Raw genomic sequence first — 19,456 nt, forward strand, 5'->3', positions numbered from 1 at the left:
CAAACAGATCCTGTAAGATAACACAGACGTCTATCATTTATTCATACAGATTCTTTTTATTTATGAATTTGATTTTTTTTTTTTCTTCACAAACAAGCACAGTCAAGTAACCCTCCATTCCCAATTATGTTTACTGTTCAAAAAGTTCAAGTTCGGAGGCATCGCACTACTGACCCACTTTAAAATTGTGTGGACAGAGTTGTCATTCCTCCTATATACCCCCCACTACGTTTTCCCTTCCAAAGATGATTAAATCCCACGTTGCCGCGTGCCTGCACTGCAGCTTAGCGAAGCCATGCACGACTAAACCCAAACTTTCTTTTTTTTTTTCCCTTTTCCTTTTTTTTCCCTGAACGGGCGGAGACTCACCTTGAAGCTGCTTGGCAAAGCAGTAGACATCAAAGAGCTCGTCAGGAGACCTCATGCCGTAGTTGCGTACGCCAGGTGAGTCCTCGCGATCGCCATAGCAACCGGGACGGGGCGATTGGATAGGGTAACTGCAGGGGAGAGAGAGAAAAAAAAATACAGGAGACGGAGGGAGGAAGATTATTAAACGTAGCCACAGAAACTTGGCTGCCGGAGGGGCGGAGAGGGGCTCAGTCTGTGTTCACACGCATGCGAAATGAGATGAAAACTGAGCGGCGCACATATCATCCCCCTGTTCTTGTCACAATACGATTAGGAGATTATTCTGTGTTGAAAGATTACCCAAAATAGCAGAAATGGGGGGGGGGAGAAAACAACCAAAAACGAAATTAACACATAAATTGAACTCCTGAAACTGACTGTAATAGCGCAGAGGGGGCATCGAAAAGCATTTATTACATGAGTCAAAACAACCCGCGGGACAACAATTGCAAAGAATTTCAATACGCTCAATATCTTTTAATTATCCTGCTCTCTGTGAGCTTTTCACGGAATAATAACCCGACCGCTGCGTCTAAAAATAACGTCTGAACGCTCAATTTTGTGGCAATGCAAGGAAAAGGACAGAAATGGCAGCCGCATTGAAGGAAACGGTGGAGGGCGGCAGAAGCAGCGCAAGTCAAGGAGTCGTCGGAGGGATCGGGAGTTCCTGCGGTGGATGGAGAGAACAGCGATCCATACTCGGGCTCCAACCGAGCAATTATTCCACAAGAACATTGATTTCAGCAGCACCGGGGCACAGGCTTGGGACTGATTAAAAGATCATGGCGGGCTCACGGGGACCTGCGGAGTGTTTGGAAAGGAGACGCACAAAGACGGAAAGCCACAGCTGATGAACGGACATCGACATGAACCTGCGTTTCCCTGCAACCTGTTTGTATCTCACTTTAACGAGAGCCAAGTCTTGTTGTGTCCCCGGTCTACAGCACCTTGATTTGTGTGTGTGTGTGTGTGTGTGTGTGTGTGTGTGTGTGTGTGTGTGTATACACATTTTTTTGTTTTTGTTTTGGCTGATGAAGTGATACCTGATGTCTCTCTCCATTTTTCCCCTCCAACTCTTTCCTCAGGATTAATTGGACCCTTTCCTCCTGGCTGATGTGCAGTGGAAGCCTACTGGATCTGAACCAATTATATCGCTCCCGGGTGAAAACAACAGGAGCGTGGGACGGATGGAGCCAAATGAACGGGGAAGGGAAGCGGCGCGGCGGGAAGGCTGCGCAAAAGCTGTCGAGAAGACAACAGCCGACGCGCTTTGCTCGCCGGAGCAACAGCGCTTTCAAATTAAAATGTGCAGACAGAGACTTTTGACTCGGCAGCGAGCGGCGTGCGCGGGTGGCCTGACTGACAGCTCAGAGGTAGGGCGGTGTAGTTGATGGCGAAAACAAGCAATTAGGGCCATTTATATTGCACAGTTTGATTTATAAAAAGGTCCTTGAAGGACCGACGTGACTTAGGTTAATGCGCTGCTTTTACGTTACCCAGTTGACTGAATTTGGTACAAAATCTTCACGTATTTTGTGCAGATGTTGGGTCACGCAGCAAAGAAATCAAATTCTTGCCTGAAAAATGTTTCTGGCAACACTTTCGAAAAAAGATCAATATCAAGTGTTTGGTAACCCTGATCCTAACCCTGCACAGGAACTTGATCATTTCAACACTAAATTCTTGGCAATTTGTAATGGAGAGCGTTTCCTGTGTACTGCATTGTATTACACCAATCAGCTTCTTTTTCTCTGGAACCAAAACGGGAGTCAGATACCACTCGCTGCCCTTTGACGCACAGAGGAAGACGGAGAGGCAAAGCAGGGATCGGCGGTGAAATACGGTCCTCGGTCGACAGCGTGTTGGCTTTACTCCCAAGTGGATTTGTTGAGAGTTTTGTTGAACAAATGTTCTCCAGTCTCGCTCGCCATCAGTTGCCAATGCTGCTATTAGGCCCTTGAGCTGCCAAGACCTGCACGCACAAGCGGCAACAAATCCAATCGGTCCTCTTGAATGTAAAAGACTAAACCTTTTGCCTTGAAAGTCTTCCACGTTTTTCGCTTCCCTTTTCTCAAACAGGAGGCACCTGAGGAGTGTTTATAATTATATTCATGAATGCATGACTCATTTTCTGGCATCCTGCCGCTAACCAGCACGCTCATTAGCTTTCCTTTCATTTTTTTTCTGCCCCCATCATACACACAGCCCACGCTGCTTTAGCAAGAAAAAAAACACACTGCCCCCAACTACACGCTTCAACGCGACCATAAATAGTGAAGCCGCTCTCTGTGAACCATAGTAATTTGGTTGCACACAAGAGCTCCTCCTCACCCACCCCCAACCCAAAGCCCCACACGCGACCAAAGAGCCACTTTTAAGAGGTTGAAACAGAGCCAACAGCGCTGTGAAATCCTCACCGTGCCGTCTGGTCAGAAAGCCAGCCGGCGTCGCAGTTGTCGTAGCCGTCGGCGAACGCGGCCTGCAGCTGGCCCGGCGCAGCCATGATGGCCGAGTTCTCCACGCACACCTTCCTGGCGTCGGCAAAGGACAGGCCGTAGCGGTCGTGGGGGGCCCGGTAGTGAAACACAACCCCTGGATAGAGTGAGAGAGAGACAGAGGAGAGAGACAAGCGGAGATGCTGAGGGTGAATTCTTAAAAAAAAAAAGGAGAGTAATTTCTTTTTTAATTACCACCGACAATTTTTGGGGGTCACGGAAATATTAATCAGCTGCAACCTTGAGCCGGCAAAAAAAAAAAACAGGAACGCTTTAACATCGACCGTTAAATCACTTTAATCATCGCGCGGTGATCGTCCTGAGCATCAGGCGGCGCAGGAAGGAGTCGTTGCCCTTGGAAACTGTCGGCGACGGCGGCGGCGACTTATTTCTCCGTTTAAACGGAACCCAGTTAGTGTCACTCGGCGGCGGAGAGGAACCACAGAGGCGGCACGTTTTAAGGAAGGAACCTTCATCTGCCGATAGAGTATAAAATAACGCGGTGTCAACCGCTGGAAGTAACTGCAGAGGAGAGGCGGGGCCCGGGGTGTGGCCAGAGCAGAAATCAGGCGGCAATTCCCAGAGCCGCGCACGGAGCGAATAATCACTTCAGAAGTGTCCGCCGGCGCTGCCTCGCCTTCCACCTCCCACCTCTGCCTGTCACACAATGTTACCCCCACCTCTCCCCCACCCCCCCAGGAGCAGCCGGCGACGGTGAACGCCGGGTGGGCTTTCGTCTGGGTTGCGACAACACGGCTCCTTTATCTTCTCTGCCATTGTCTGGGAGAGTGACAGAGATTCCTGAGAGATGGAGGCCAGAGTGACAATTTGAGCCTTAACATCGTGGGCCACAGAGAGAGAGAGAGAGAGAGAGAGAGGGAGGGAGTAAAGAAGGGCTGCGTGGTGTTTGTGTGTCACGTACGCAAGCCTGCCCGACCCTCCTCTCTGTATTCCATGCAGTCAGTCCAGACACTGTCGTGTTGGTCTGTTGGTTGTGTTTTGTGTGGAATATGGAGCAGATATTTTGCACCATTTCCTCCCTAGTTCGTCCTCATTTCCATTCTTCCTCCTCTCCGGGTGCTGCTAGGTCTTGTCCAAACAGTGATGCGACTTCACCGGCTAATATGTGCACCACCAGCGAGGCAAATGGGATTCTGTTGGGCACACAGTGCGCAGAACAGGGTTGGTTGGGTGGGGAGTTGGGGGGGATCTGGACCCTTTTCCCCACGTGAGAGTTTAACGGCCGGTATACCTCTACACGTCTATTTTTACTCTCCTCTTCATCCACACACATCACGCACAGTCTTCAGGGAGAGGAAGACTTTGCTTTAGGTAGGTCACATGCCGCATGAAAGAATGTTTTTTGGTGTTTTTAACTGTGAGTATCGAGCATGCTCACATTATTTGAAGGAAAAATAACGAAAGACAATTTGCCCATGAAGATATGAGCACTTTTCTTCACAGAATCTGGACGTGCGTTTGAGAGCTATTTACTGCACATAAGCACGCTAACGGAGCAATCATGATATAAATAGCGATATACAGAGGGGACAGAAATAAAATTTAGAACAAAAGCCTATAGATTAATCCCGTGAAAAGTATCATAAAGGATCAAAGTGGAGCAGTATGTGCCGGCATGGAGCAGCAGCAGCAGCAGCAGCAGCAGCAGCAGCAGCAGCAGCAGCAGCAGGCCTACTTATCTCCACATCACAAAGTTCGTCACAGTGTGTCTTTGAAGATAACGCAACGCAAAGAGGGGGTTTTGATGGCACGTGCTGCCACGTTTCAATCTTCTCAAAAAGGCAAAAAAACAAAAAAGGCCAAATTTTCCGAAAATCAACACTTGGTTTATCAAGAGGGGGCAAAACAATGAAGTAGAAACGGCTTCATAAGATTCAAAGGACTGGACCGTGTTGAGTGCAGAAGGAAATAATTTCAATCCGATATTTTGGGGTTTGTTGTTTGTTTGTTTGTTTGTTTCTTTTGTTTGCGAATATTGCTGCCCAGACATGATGAGAGAGAAAAAAACCCAACACAAACACACAACAAAGACAAACACTCAAGCAAAAAAAGGTTCCAAAAATCAGTTCTGCTGTGATTCAAATCATGAAACGGAACCATCTTCAATCACGCAGCACTCGGGACACAGTATCTGCTAAATATAGACGGTGGCGTAAATTCATCACAGGGACAGCTGAGTTTAATTTAGGCTTGAAAGGCTCCATCGACATGAGATGGTGGTAAAGATATCCCCTGTTTGGCCCTTCAGCACATCCACCACTGGAAACACTACCTGCTGTCTGCGGGGCTGGTAAATAGCTGGCAGGAAGAGAAAAAAAAAGAAAAGAAAAGAAAAATAACAATGCCGCATCGTGACTGGCGAAACAAACGCACACCAGTCAGCGTGGGCCAGGAACAAAAAACACACATACACACACACACACACACACACACACACACACACATAATGAGGAGGGAATTAAGGAAATAGTGAGGCACTGGCAGCAGGAGAGAAAATTACAAGTGATGGCCTGAGAGGAAGGACATTTTTATCAGGGACTTAGCCACGCATAAATGAGTACGGCATAAAGCGGCGTGGATTAATATGATATTGATATAGCCGAGCAGTATCAATACCTGCTAATTAATACGTTAAGCACTCGGCGGAATTAGTCGCGAGAGAGGACGACTGTGTTCGGCCATGCGGCGTGACTGCCAATTAAGACTTAAGCCCTGGAGATTGTTTCTCCTCCTCGCGGGCGACGTAATTGGTTTCTCTCCAACGGGGTGTTTTTTTTTTCTTCTGATTCTTTTTTTTTCATAGCTTGTTAATCGATTGGCCGAGATGTGGTGGTGGGTGAGGCACTAAGACGGGGGGTGGGGGGATCTTGTTTTCCTGAACGCGAATTGCTCACGCAGACCGAGGACGAGGAGATCCAGACCCTTGAAATGCTTTCCTGCAGGCAATCCAGACAGGAGGCTTCGCAGATATTAACGTGGAGGCCAATCAAGTGGGATTTTTTTTTATCCAGGCGGGTGAGAAGAGAAGCGCGACTGCAGCTGCTGCGTCAGGATGAAGGAATAAGGCCGGCGGGCTTTGAGCGCTGACGTCGGGAAAACAGGCGGCGCTGCCGGATGTGGCTGCGCGGGTTCCCTGCGGGTTGCGGCGGGATAATGGCTTATTATTAAAAATAGGGAGTGACCTGGAAATAATCTGATGAAAGCCGCGCAGCTGACACGGTAATTACGGCTGCGCCGGAGTGAGTCGTCTCCAGGTAGAAGCTCCTAATTCTACGAATGTGGATGTCCTGGATACAAGCAAGGCGGTAAACGGCCGGGACGTGAGCTGAAGGCGGCGGAGAGCAGAGAGCCGTCCAGCGCCGCCGCCATGCTTTGATTGGTTTTTATTAGTCTTTCAGTGCAGTACCTGAGTGCTCCAGGTCAATGATGTTTAATGTGTTCTAGTTTCCTCACCTTCTCACCCCCAAAGCCGCTCCGCCACCACATCACCTCACCGACCCTTGTCCTCCCTCCCTCCCTCAGCCTCATCATCGAACACTCCGCGCGGACTGTAAACAAGCCCGGCTGCATTAATCTGACATGGAAATTGGGGTCATTGTGATTCATGGCGGCGAACCTCGGGAGCGATGCTGCGTGTCGCTGGACCCAGACAGTGGCGTTGTGTAGGTGGAAGCGCCGCATCGCCGCCGGGGGCGACTTGACTGATGTCTGATAGAGCGACTTTGCACACTTAGCCGATCTCTTTGAAAGCAAACGTTATCAACAAGAGAGGGAGTTTAAAAAGCAGAGCCTGCAGCGTGAGCGAAGCGGGCGCGTCAAGAAAATCGAACTCTGATCAGCTCTAAGTCCATCTTGAGCCACTTCAGTTGACGGAGGGGGGAAAAAAAATCACTTGACTTTGAGTTTTTTCAAAATTGTATTTGACCACAGTAGCCGTTTTTTTTTTAATAGCAACAAGTTGTGTCTTTAGCATCTCAGTAAGGTCCACAGAATGGAGAAAAACAACATCACTTATCTCTTTTGACAGCAAAACTATGAATGAAAATTTGGAACTGAGCCCTGTGTGGCATCACAAGGGGCATTGATACAGGCCAGTGCCAACCTACAATCAGGTGCTGGCTCCTCCATCGGAGACCACACCTTTTTTTCCCCCAGCCATCAGTCCAACAAAGTATTTGAGAAAGAAGCTATAAGTATTTTAGTGGGAGACTGCAAACACAGGGCTAAACTCACTCTTATGTAAAATATGGGACCTGTAACTTTTCCACTGCAGCAACTGAACAATCACTGGCTCTTCTCCGATTTGGCCTTTTCATTTATCGCAACTGCAGCACATTGCCCTTTGTTTTGATTTCCATTCAATCCCCAATGTAAAAACGACTCAATGGTCTTTTTATTTACCCGTCACTTCCAGCGGGACCGTGTCCTGCTCGTCGTTTATTCCCACCACCACCTCGCAGCGGTACAGACCCGAGTCGCTGGAACGGAGCCCGGACAGAGCCAGGCTGGCGTTGTAGCGGTTCTCATTGTAGCCGGGCAGCGTGACGCGACCCTGGAACGCCTTTTTCACCTGTGGGAGAAAAAGAAGGAGGAGGAGGAGGAGGAGGGCTGGAAATATCAAGCCATGAGCTGAGGAAAGGCAGATGTCTAACGGTGCGAGACGGACCTTCACCACGTTGTCCTTGGCCACCAGGACCGACTGCTCCTTCTGCAGGCCGTCAGAGCCCCGCTGGCCCCAGACCTTGGTCCACTTGATCCTGGGGGGCTCGTGGGAGGAGCCCGGGCGCAGGGTGAAGAGGCAGGGGAGCAGGATGGTCTTGGACAGCTCCTCGCTGATGGTCTGATGGGTCACTTTGCGCATATTCACCACGGCGTCGCCGCCGGCCAGACCTGAAGAGGAGAGGAGAGGAGAGTCAGTGTTACTGGTGACAGCCGCCACAAGACGATATTACCATGTTACACTGAGGGTAGAGGAAAGAAAAAAAATGTTGTTTAATTGTTTCTTGCAGTGCCGACACACCGTCCTCCCACAGTCGGTTGTATGTCCCGCAGTGAGACGGGAAGAACAAAGGCCGAGGGAGCCGCTCTAATTATTGATTATTGATCCGACAGGCCATTAACTGTGCTGCCGAGACGCTGCTCCACCAGGGATAAATTGTGGTTGGAGGATATCAAAAGCTCTTTCATTAACAATACATCAAACCCCGGCTGTGCGTTATGGAATCAATACGGGCTGAAACCACCTTCTGCAGCTTGAAATACCAGCAGCCCGGATGAAAACACCCCTTTGATCACAGCGTCTAGAGGCGGACAGGATAAGAAAGAGGGAAAATTGTGATGCATTTTGATGAGCCACTGTTTTCCGGCGCCAAATCTGCCATATTGTTTTGCGTTGTCTTGCGTCACGGACAAGCGATTTTTTACACCGGCGCAGTCGCATCGTACATTATCATTACTACTCTAATCCTGTGTCACCTTGCCAGACGAGACAGAGGTGACTCATTTACATCGCTGACGTACAAAAAAAAATGTGGATACAAGTCACTCGAGTGCCTTTATCTGTCCGCCCACTCCCTTCGCCTTTGAAAACTCGGCGAAAAATATTCAATCCTCGGCGTTACTCATAACAAATCCCCTCGCGTCAGCACACGCAGGCAGCAGATGGGACCGCTCATCAGTTCCCTGGGTTCATCTCCATCTGTGAAGAAGGAAGTTTAGAAAGGGGCAACTCGGAAGGTGATTGGGCAAAACTTCCGTTGCGTTGGCATGGGTCGATCAGATCAGATGAGTAGGAGCCTTCAGTGTTAGAGATGTCTTACTATTTCTTGGGAAAATGCCATCCTGTTCTGATAGCTAGCCGCTGCGTCAGTGCTAATCTCTCTGGCTGTGTTTTGTTAAGAAGCTCACAGCTTCAACATCATTGTCTTCTCGGACCAGGTGCTTCTTTCTTTGTCGACCTGAAGCTGAGAGGTTTGGTTTGCCGAGTTGGATACAGATTGACTGATCGTCCATCTCTGTTGGAGGTTGGAGCAACATTTCAGAAGTTGAAAAGTGAACGGTCCTGCTGCTGAGCCAGACGGGTTGCCACTTTCATTGTTGGGGGGGAATAAAACAGAAAATCTTGCCATTGACCTGAGATGTGAGGATATAAATCCAGCAGGGGTCTTGAGGTCGACCCCCTGCCAGACTTTGAATGCCAGACCTTTTATTCCCCATGTTCTGAGGGATCTTTGAGGGAGCAGCTGTTTGTGCATCGATTTCTAAATGTTCTGCTCCTCTGACCCCGTGTCAAGGAATTTAAGTAACAATAACAGTGATAACAGCCGATGATATTGTCTTCTCGGCAGAAACGGCAGACAAAACGTTCCTGCGCTCGGCTGATCTTCTCTCATGTTGAGTGCCGTCTACCTGGTCACCGGTCTGCCCGAGAACTTTCACACCCGCAGACACACAATTCAAAGAGCACTTGCACAAATTTCAAAAATGCTCCATCCTCCTCCCTGCTGTCATTCCTGCTGCCATCTCCTGCCAGTCGGCCCCACCCCATGCCGCGGCCACCTGCCAGCTTTCAGATGAGCACTTTCCATTCCCCTTACTGACCTACTTATTTTTCACCTAGAATTGTAGATAAGAGCATCTTTATATCTTCTGTTTTTTTTTTTTTTTTTTTTAAATATCTCAAGGGTTGTTTTTTTCGGTTTCGATAAGCAAGAATCAACATGTTTGCATTTATTCCTGATCACACAGGTAAAAAACATCTCAGCTCATCAAGATAACACAAACCGCAGGGATTCTACCCCTCACACATTGTGAGGAACAATCTCGCCGTACACGTTGGAGGCCTCTCACCAACAGCCGTTATTGCTCTTCCCGGCGTTGACACGGACACTCCCAGAAAGAGGCGGAGCGACCTCCATCAAATCCTCCACATCAGCCCGCCAAACAAATTCCAGCCTCTGGGAACCGCAACCGCACAAAAATGGCCACTCCTCTGCCTCTCTGGCTGGTGTGACCCCGGACAAGAGCTACTTATCTGGCATCCCTTGCACAGAACCTATCCGATTCCATCTGCACGCCCAGGATAACACCAGACTTTTTTTGTGCCTTGAAAAGGCCTTGAGCCAGAATCTAAAGCATTTCAGCCTGAAGGGTCGTGCAAAACACAGACTATGAGAGGAATTTAAAGGCAAAAAAAAAAAAGAATTGGAGGAGACAAGATGGGAGGGGATTCAAAATGAACATGGCAACGTTTTCTATTTACAAGCATGTATTTTTGATATAGTACATAATGTGACATATATATGTATGTATATATGTATATATATATATATATATATATATATATATATATATATATATATATACATATATATATATATATATATATATACATATATATATATATATATATATATATATATATATATATAAATATATATATATATATATATATATATATATATATATATATATATGTATATATGTATGATATCCAGCAGTCAGCAGCCATCAGGTGGACGTGCATGACAAAATAACTTCACCCAGTGCTTCAAAGAAGAAAAATATCTGAAATGTAATGGTGAAGATGCCAAAGTGATTCTGCTTATGTATAAATGGTCAACAGAAGAGGAAAGAATGCCTGAGCTGCTTTGCTGTGCAGCAAAAAAACAAAACAAAAAAACAGTGAGTCACTTCATGCTAACTAACCTCAGCATATATTTTAACTGTTGTTATTTATGAAATGTTTTGATTGCAGGTTGAGAGTTTTCCTTATTTTTTGTTAATTTTAAAAAAGGTGGGTAAAATGAATTCCTGACTTTTCTCTCTCGCCCCAAATTATATAAAAGTATCACCTTCATAAAGCAAGTCTTGCTTCTTTCTGTGAGGAAAAAACATTTCTGTAAAATAAACTTCCTTACTCATCCACAGGTCAAGGGGCCACTTTGTGAATCACAAAGCCACTTCATCCCAAACAGTCTGTTGTCCATAAGGACAAAATAGTTGTGCACTCTGCGTTGCGAGAGGTTGTAGAGAAATATTGATTTGCTTTTGGATCCGCCGCTCTCGATGGCCTCAGTCACAGAAAAGATGAACAAGCAACAATCGACTCCAGTGCAGCACGGCGTAGAAGCACCAGCTGTGGAAGGGCGCCAGTAAGGAAGCAGAAAATAAAACAAAGCAAAAAAAAAAAAAATCAAAGCATAACACAAAAACCCAATAAAGCAGCGGAAAAAGGCCGGAGGGTTTGTGTGACGGGGAAATTGCAGTGATGTGATGTGGAAAAAGAGTCGAGAGGATCTGATCCTGAAAGTAAAGATGCAGGTTTGCGCTTCAAGGAGTAGATGCTTTAAGGTTCACACGCACACACACGCACACACACGCACACACACACAGATTTGATTCTATTGTATTCCGCTCACTCTCTTCTTATTCCTCTTGAGGAGACTTGTGTATCTCATCTTTGTTTACTGTGCACTCATTCATGTGGCCCTATTGTTGGAAAACGCACACACACACACACGAACACACACACACACACACACACACACGTACACACACACACAGATATGCACACAGGGTGAAAGCGAATAAGACTCCGACAAGAGTGAGACAATTAACCATCAGTTGTATTTCTTCCCCTTTTAACAAATTTGCAGAGAGGAAGCAGGAGGAGGAGGAGGATGAAAAACAGCCAGATTTATTCCTTGGCTAGGCTTCGATAATGTTTAATCCGCCTGCCAGTTTCTCACCAGGTTCCACCTGGATAAGCGCCGTTTGGGAAACATTAAGCCACTTATGATTCCAATAGGCAGCGGCAGCGCCTGGAGGAGGCCAAACAATCACCCAGGTTGCCACCCTCCTGTTCACTCTGCTTGTCCACATCACTGGGAGAAATGTTTATCTTTATTTTTTTCCCCGAATGCCGCTGTAATTTGCGCCGCCTAATCAAATAAAATCCGTTAAAGCCTTAAACGTGTCGGGGGGGACGGAGGAGGAGGCCGGAGACAAACAAACAAAGAAAACGCTGTCGCGTCGGCAATAGACGTAAACGAAAAAAGTTAATCCAAAATCTGCATTTAGATAGAAATGTTATCACCGGCTTAACCCTCCGGAGGCTCCGTGTTATTTGGATATGTATCTGTGTTCCGTACTGCTCTTTGTCACCCCTCTCTGGAACAAGGCTCACCTGGCTGCTGTATGCTCGGTGATAAAAAAAAAGAAGAAGAAGAAGAAGAAGCAGAAGGCGAGGGGAGCAATACTGGAGCTGAATGTCAAAAAGAGAAAAAAGAAAATCAGGAAAGCTGCATTCTCAACGAAACACAGGGGGGCAGTTTCCAGTCGGGCCGAGGCGGGAGTTTCTTAAACCACCTCTCTCGGCCCTCTTCCTGCGTCTTTCCAAGCCCGCTGAAGAAGTCCTCCTCGCCCAGCAGCTTGCACGTAGAGGCCAGATTGCCCTGTTTTCTCTCCGCTGCCCCCCGGTGGCGTTCACGCCATCGTCAGCGTCGGCGGCCCATCTGTCTCCCCACTGCCACCGCGGCGTTTATTAAGCTCATGGTGGGCAGCAGAAGAGTCCAAGTCTCTAATAGGGAAAAAATTGTGAACATCAGTCCTCGTTGCCCTGCTTGCTCCCTCGGTTCTCTTCCTCAAGCTCCCCTCCTTCTTTCTCCTTCCACCTTCTGCCTTCTTCTCCTCCAGGTGCCTGGATTGAGTTCTCACTCGATAAAAAGGCGCCGCCCTTCCTCTTTAATTTGCCCTCTGGGCATCAACCTCGGCCTGCCAGTCAAACTCTGGCCAGACTGACTCCTCATCCACCTCCTGTCGCCGCCGCCGCCCCACACATTATTCCCGGCATGTCGGCTGATTGTTTCGCGCTGCAGTGTTTTCCACAGAAGCGCAAGAGTGTCGTAAATCACAGCAAATGAGGTGTCTCACGGAGGCTCGCCGCCACTCAGCTGACGACTGTTTTAAGACACAACGGCGTTGAGACGGAACATTGAGAGCTTAGACTCTCAAGAGTGGGTTTTAATGATTTAGCCATGTTAATCTCACCACATTTGGTGAGATTGCAGAGATTTTGGGGGGTATGTGATCAGTCCCGTTCCTCATCTCCAACCTTCCAGAACCAAAATCGTCAGGAGCAGCGAGGGTTCCCTGGAGACGTAAGGACATTGTGACAGTGGCAACTGTGCGGATGCTGTTTTTGGAACTTTATCATTAAAAGACCAGCAGCCTTTGGAGTATTGAGAAAGAAAAAGTTACTCATGTTATATCGTTGTCGCCGTGTTAAGAGGACGCTGCTAATAAAGTTCCAAGCGTGTACACAGTAGAATCACGTTTGTTGTTATATTTAGAAAATACCACAGTTTTCATGCCGACCCGTGAAAATATTGTCTCACATTAAACCGGGCCGTGGTGCAAAAAAGGTTGGGGACCGCTGCTCTAAAGGGTTCGCTGCTTGGAAAATGTGTTTTTGTTCCTCTATGCTAATTCAGATGGCGACACTCATCCTTTGACCTTCACAAATTTTCACAAGGAGGTCCTTCTAGTCCAAGTGCTCTCCGCAGACTCCATGAGAACATGTGAGACGTATTTCTAAGGGTATGTGAAATCAATTTTGAATTGCCACTAGGTAAGATGTGAGGCAAATTATAACATGACGGGCTGACCAGCCACTTCAGGTAAACCTTGGTAGTACTCAGTCCCTAATAAAGAGGCCGGGGATTTTCAAAACTTGCTTCTTGACATTTTTTTCATGAGAAGGTTTTTCTGCATGAGGGTATTGTTGAGGTGTATTGATATGACACTTCCTTTCCAAATTTGATCCTTTATTGTTGTTATTATGATTATTATTACTGTCCTCGATGGTGTCGAATCAATTCTACTAAGTCGCGTCTGACAGGGAAACTATGAGTGTGGGTGAAAAACCGAACGGATATAATAACACCACTCGTGAACAACTGTAAAGACGATGGAATGAAGCGATATGAATAAAACATCAACAAATCAAGGATGCCGGCGGTGGCAGCGAGTCTGGATTTGTGCTGCACGCAAACAGCTGGTCTGACAAAACTGTCTGCTGCCGTCTATACCCTGCTTTTTTGTGTTGTGGGCAGCGACAGAAATGTTAGAATCCTTTTCATGGACACCCCCCGATGAGGAGCGGTGGGAAAACAGGAGGCGGAGGGAAAGCGGGAAAATAACACGAAACGAGCGCCGGCTGCTCATAAACACTGATACGTTATCATTTAGAGGGACAGAACGACAGTGACACGGCGCAGATCAAGGCCGGAAAAAAGTTGAAGCCATGGCAACAGAGGCACCGCAAACTGGATGAAAGGGAGGGGAAGTAGCTTCAGATCATCGGATCGGGGGTACACACACACACACACACACACACACACACACACACAACCCTCTGCTTTCGAGGTGGCCTCTTCAAAGACCACGATCTGATGCTATGCTGTTTAATTTGACAGGAAGGCGGAGCTTCCTGCATCTTATCCCCCCTTTTTTTTGATCACTGCTCGGAACGACTCGACTGCACCGTGTCGCTGTTTTTCCCCCAACAGGAAGTACAAACACCGCAAAGCAAACCGGCACGCAAACGTCAAAGGGGGATGCCGAATCCCTGCCTGGCTCCGTGCATGTTTCTGTTTGCCTGGCGGAGTGCGCTTTTAACGTGTGTGTGTGTGTGTGTGTGTGTGTGTGTGTGTGTGTGACTGCGTGCCTGTTCATTCATGTTGGCTGCATCGGCATAGCAGGTCTGCCAGGCGGACACCACGCCGGGTTTGGAAATGATGTCTCCGCGCTGACATTCTTCCACACGAGGCCTCGTTTGCAAACGTGCCTGTTAGCGATGGCAGCCCTCCTGTCCTCCCCTACCCCCGTTCCTCCTCTCTCTCCTCTCCTCCTCTGATTATGCTCTCTCTCCTCGTCCCTCTCGTTTCTCTCCTCCTCTCCTCCATCATTTCACACTTCTCCCGTTCCACCCAGCGCTCCAAACGCTCTACTTTCCTTTCCTTTCCAGGTTCCTCTGGAACCTCTTTGTCCTCGTCCTCTCTCCTCTGTAATCCAGAGTCCAGCCAGGTTTGTTTGTTTGGTTCTTTTGCACAGTATTGTGGCTGTAATTATGCAAATTTCCCTAATGTAGAATTAATACAGGCTTATGAAGTCTTAGAAGTCTTCTTCTTCTTCTTCTTCTTCTTCTTTTTTTGGCGCACATGCGGCACAAAAACTACAGTGTGTAATGGTTTAACGAGCACGTGCTGCCGTTTTTGGAAGAAAGGCATTATGTTGAATGTAAATTTGAACAAAAACACCTTATTTGGGAAATGAGAAAGACAATTTACCAAGAGAGCAGTTATGGTTTAAATCCACATATAGACGCACATACAGATAAACAGACACGTGGCAACAAGCTCCCACATCTCGGCCTCTTGCCTCTGGTCCTCTGTGCTAGTCCGCAGTGTTCTGTGGACGGCATCAGAACACAGTCCAGAAGTAACACTCACGCCGCAGCCTCCACACCTCTCTCCAGGGTGGTTTCAGGATATTTCTGCCTTCCCCTCATCTCTGACCCCCAGACAACATGCTCCTCTCACCTCCTGCAGACACCAACTTTCTGTCTGGGGTGACTCTCACTACACCAGGCCACTTAGGACCCTGCAGGAACCCTTTTAGGCCGCCCGCTGGGTCTGCCGCCGTGACCGATTTGGCACCTTTTCCGAAGCATAATGACGCATGGAGCTGAGCCTTTAAATTCATGAAAGTGCATGAGCAGGTGGGGGCTGCGCAGAAAAAAAAAATTGCAGGCTAGCTCACACTGTCATCAGCTCACATATGAGCGAAACTCTTCAGTCCCGATTTGCTGCCTTCCCCCTCCCCCTCGCCCAGCCCTCAGCTGAGGGGCGCTCAGCCCCAGCGCCGGCTAGAAGAAAGTCAAGAGTTGAGCATCAATGCCAGGCCTCCCTGTGGCGCTCCACCCCCTGCCAACACATGCAGGAATTAGAGAGAAAAGACATAGTTGGGAAGGTTAAACCCCCCCGCCAAAAAAAATATAAATATTTATATATCAACTCCGCCAAAACACGAGGAGGTTAGGCACACACAAAAACGGAAACAACGCACAAAGGTAGTGTGTATTAGTCGCGTGCAGCTTCAGTGGGCCGGCTTTATGAACTTAGCCAGCAGATGTAACCTGAGGCTCTCCACACAGAAAATTTCTAAACAAAGCACAACACAGAAGTTGGATCTATTTCCATCACCTATCTCTCTCTGTCTCTGTGTCTGCGATTTTCAGCCTTCAAGTTACAGGGAAGCCTGGGTTGCCAGGTCCTGTGAGGTTTTTTCTCTCTCTCTCTCTCTCTCTCTTCATTTTCTTTCCCCCATTTCCACATAAGCTTTTTCTGTAACAATACATTACAGAGGAGTAGACAGTTGGAGTGCCCAGCGAGGACACTGAAGGGCCGTCCTCTCTTGGTTAAAGCACAAAAACGACCGTGGAGAGGCCGGGAATTCAGTGCAACAGAAATATAAAATATAAAAACATTTTTTTTTTTTTGGACTATGAACTGAATTATCGAAGCGTTAAAGGGGGGCCGTCAAACCAGCCGTGTAAATCGCTGTGTGACATTTAAGCCTCGGCTGCTATCTTTTCATAAAGCCCCCATTAGGCTACGTCTTCCTGTCCCTCATTCAACTTAATAGAAGAAGTTCAAAGAACTCAGTAAAGCAGACGAGGAAACCAATGTGAAATGTCAAGCCTCCCCACAGAGTTTGTATAAATTTCACTGACGTGATGATGAAACCTTAATCCCGACGCGCTTCGGCTTTTCAGATGAAATGAAGCGGATTTTAATGAGGGCCTGCATCTGAAAACATATCTCAGATTTCACAGGGAATCAGAATTTTCTTTTTGCTCGTTTCAGACTGAGTGGACAGATGAACTGGAGCGTCTCAGTTGCGCACGCGCGAGTGTCTACTTTATTCAGGTTTCACTTATCATACGTGTGGAGCTTCTAACAAGAGCAGTGAAGATAATTGCTGGACATGTTCTTCCCACCACAAATTATTTTATAATGGGGTAATTTCGAAAAATCATACCTAGAATGTAACCATGTTTCAACAAGCGCACAGAATATCAAAGAAAATCATGTTTGATTGGAGACGTTTTGGCCAGCCGTTGAATTGAATGCATCTGCGCTCTTTTCAATACAGCTGCACTGTTGCCCGAAGATTAAATACGAGCCGTTAACGGACACCTGAGACATAAATTATGGACAACACCTTTAAAAGACACGATCTGTTTGCACTCCTCCTTGATTTGTTTGCAGTGGCCTTCGTTGGAGAGGCGGCAGGAGGCGTTTTGTGGCGCTTATCTCTGATTGGAGGGACACGCTTGATTACCTTTTATCGCGCCTCACTCTGGCCCAGTCCCTCGGCTTCCTCTTCGCTCTTCAGCCAGGCAGCTGAGCAGATTCATATTCATCACTGCTTAATTGCGTGGGGGAGACGCCATTGATCAGAGTGAGTGGTGCGCTTTTGCACACGGCAGGACACACCTGCCCATCTTTCTTTTTTTTTTAATAATTTTGAGAAGATTAGTGTTTGGATTTGGTTTATCTCAAGGCTACAGTGGTGGCATTGAGATAACGTGGCAAAGGACGATGAAAGGGCTAAAAATGACAATAGAAAAAGGCATCAACAATTTTTTTGTTTCGCCGTCACCATTGAGGCAATAACACACAGCAGCGACAGTGAAATTCGGAATCACACTCCAGTCCACCAGGGGGCGGGGATGTACCTACAGTAGATGCCAACCACCACAAAGAAGAAACAACTGCCTCTAATAGTTGTTCTCACACCAAGGTGAGTTTCCTGTTGCAACTGTCTAATTTGTTTTCAGTTTTGAAAATAACAATGATTCATAAACTGCCAACTTGTCTCAGCTGGCACATAATATAATGTCACAATCTGAATTTTTAGGTATTGAGATTCAAAGCAGCAGTTGAAAACAACAAAACGAAACAGCTGTTCATTAAGGATGAAATTAATAATGGAAAAACAAACTTTGCCATTTACGCTAGAAATAGAACAGTAGTGTGAACAGCCACCTGGCAGCAAGGTGTCTGGCTGCCGAAGTGCGTTAGCGCACTGGAAACAACAGCAGCGAGAGCTCAGAAGTGCGGAACGTGTGCTAGCCTTTAACGCCACTGCGCTGTGAGGTGACGCTGACTGTCCGCACTTGAACGAGGACTCACCCCAGCCGACGGTCTGCAGCAGGAGGAGAGCCAGCAGCGGCTGCAGTCCGCACAGGGGCAGCATGTTCTGCATCCTGCTGCACCTGCAGACAGACAGACAGACAGGAAGTGAGGGAGAGGGGCCACGTGAGAAAACCGTCACAAAGACAGACAGACAAAACATGCATCCTGTGGAGAACCAATAGTTGTACCAGGTCACATGACATGCTAATGCTAAGCTAAGGTAGTAAATGTTTATAAAGGCCCAGCATGGTGAGAAACTGTATGTGGCAACACAATGTGGCTTTGCATGGAAGACTGTTTCTGTTTGTAAACATCAATATTTATGATAACCAAAGAGTTATTGAAACCATTAACATCTTTAACGCCGTTATCATCAATATCTTATATTCTTTTTCAAGTCAATATGTACTTTGTAATGTTACACATTGGGCCTTTGAATTACATGAAAAATGTAGAGAAGCTACATAAAGGACAAACCAGAACAAAGTGACATATGTGCCTTGTATGGTAATCATGATAGTTCTGCAATTCAGCTTTGGTTTGGAACACATGACAAGAGAACTTGGGAAGACAATAACAACTGCGATCGACTGGGAAAAGAATTCAAAGTGGAAACTGTCAGTGTGTCGGCAGACAATCCCTGACACTTCACACAAAGCAGAGACGTTGTTTAGGCGCTGCTGCGTGTCGGGGGAACAAATATAAGTAAGTCTGCAGTTTACCTTGTGTGTGTGTGTGTGTGTGTCTGTGTCTGTGTGTGTGTGTGTGTGTGTGTGTGTGTGTGTGTGTGTGAGCGTGCTCACAGCTCGCAGGAAGAGCCCAGCGTGTAAATAATGAACGCAGATCCTCTGGGGAGGAGAGGAAGTGGCCACCAGAGGGGGTCGATTCAGGACACAGATAGCCGGTGTTGGTTACTGTGACCGCAACTCAGAACCCAGAGCCGTCGCCAAGGACAAACACACTGACCCCTTATCAAACACCGCTCGACAACAGCAGGTTCCGGCTGTGTGCGCCGACTCCCAGAATTCCCCCAAGTCAAGGGTTTTGTGACAGGCCAGAAAAAAAGAAAAGATTTTCAATTTCCTTATTATTTGAATTTGCTCAGGACTGAAAGGAAGATAGATAGATAGATAGATAGATAGATAGATAGATAGATGGATAGATAGATAGATAGATAGATAGATAGATAGATAGATAGAGCTCACAGCTCCCTTTAAAAAGCCACGTGCTGTCCCTTTAAATCCTGTTTTCTCTCCCTCCAGGGATTTT

At 47.2% G+C, this 19,456-nt stretch overlaps 2 protein-coding genes across 4 annotated transcripts in view; one reads left to right on the top strand and one right to left on the bottom strand.

Moving 5' to 3' along the window:
* The window catches only part of ncanb (neurocan b), a 94,980-nt gene extending 76,717 nt beyond the window's left edge, over positions 1-18,263 (bottom strand). For 2 of the 3 annotated variants that reach the window (XM_076039396.1, XM_076039398.1), the window contains exons 1-5: positions 18,185-18,263; positions 7,591-7,814; positions 7,326-7,494; positions 2,826-3,000; positions 370-497 (exon numbers count right to left, since the gene is read on the bottom strand). In XM_076039396.1, coding sequence (XP_075895511.1) covers positions 370-497; positions 2,826-3,000; positions 7,326-7,494; positions 7,591-7,814; positions 18,185-18,257 — 769 coding nt within the window. In that variant the 5' untranslated portion in view covers positions 18,258-18,263. Of the gene's footprint in view, positions 1-369; positions 498-2,825; positions 3,001-7,325; positions 7,495-7,590; positions 7,815-8,545; positions 8,610-18,184 lie in introns of those variants that run through there. The other variant, XM_076039397.1, reaches the window with a different exon arrangement.
* Positions 1-19,456, top strand: part of borcs8 (BLOC-1 related complex subunit 8) — a 288,333-nt gene that overhangs the window by 209,254 nt on the left and 59,623 nt on the right. The window lies entirely within an intron of this gene.

This window comes from Nelusetta ayraudi, unplaced genomic scaffold, assembly GCF_046127955.1.
Source record: "Nelusetta ayraudi isolate G7.1 ecotype Tasmania unplaced genomic scaffold, CSIRO-AGI_Nayr_v1 ptg000059l, whole genome shotgun sequence".
In the NCBI taxonomy this organism is placed as follows: domain Eukaryota; kingdom Metazoa; phylum Chordata; class Actinopteri; order Tetraodontiformes; family Monacanthidae; genus Nelusetta; species Nelusetta ayraudi.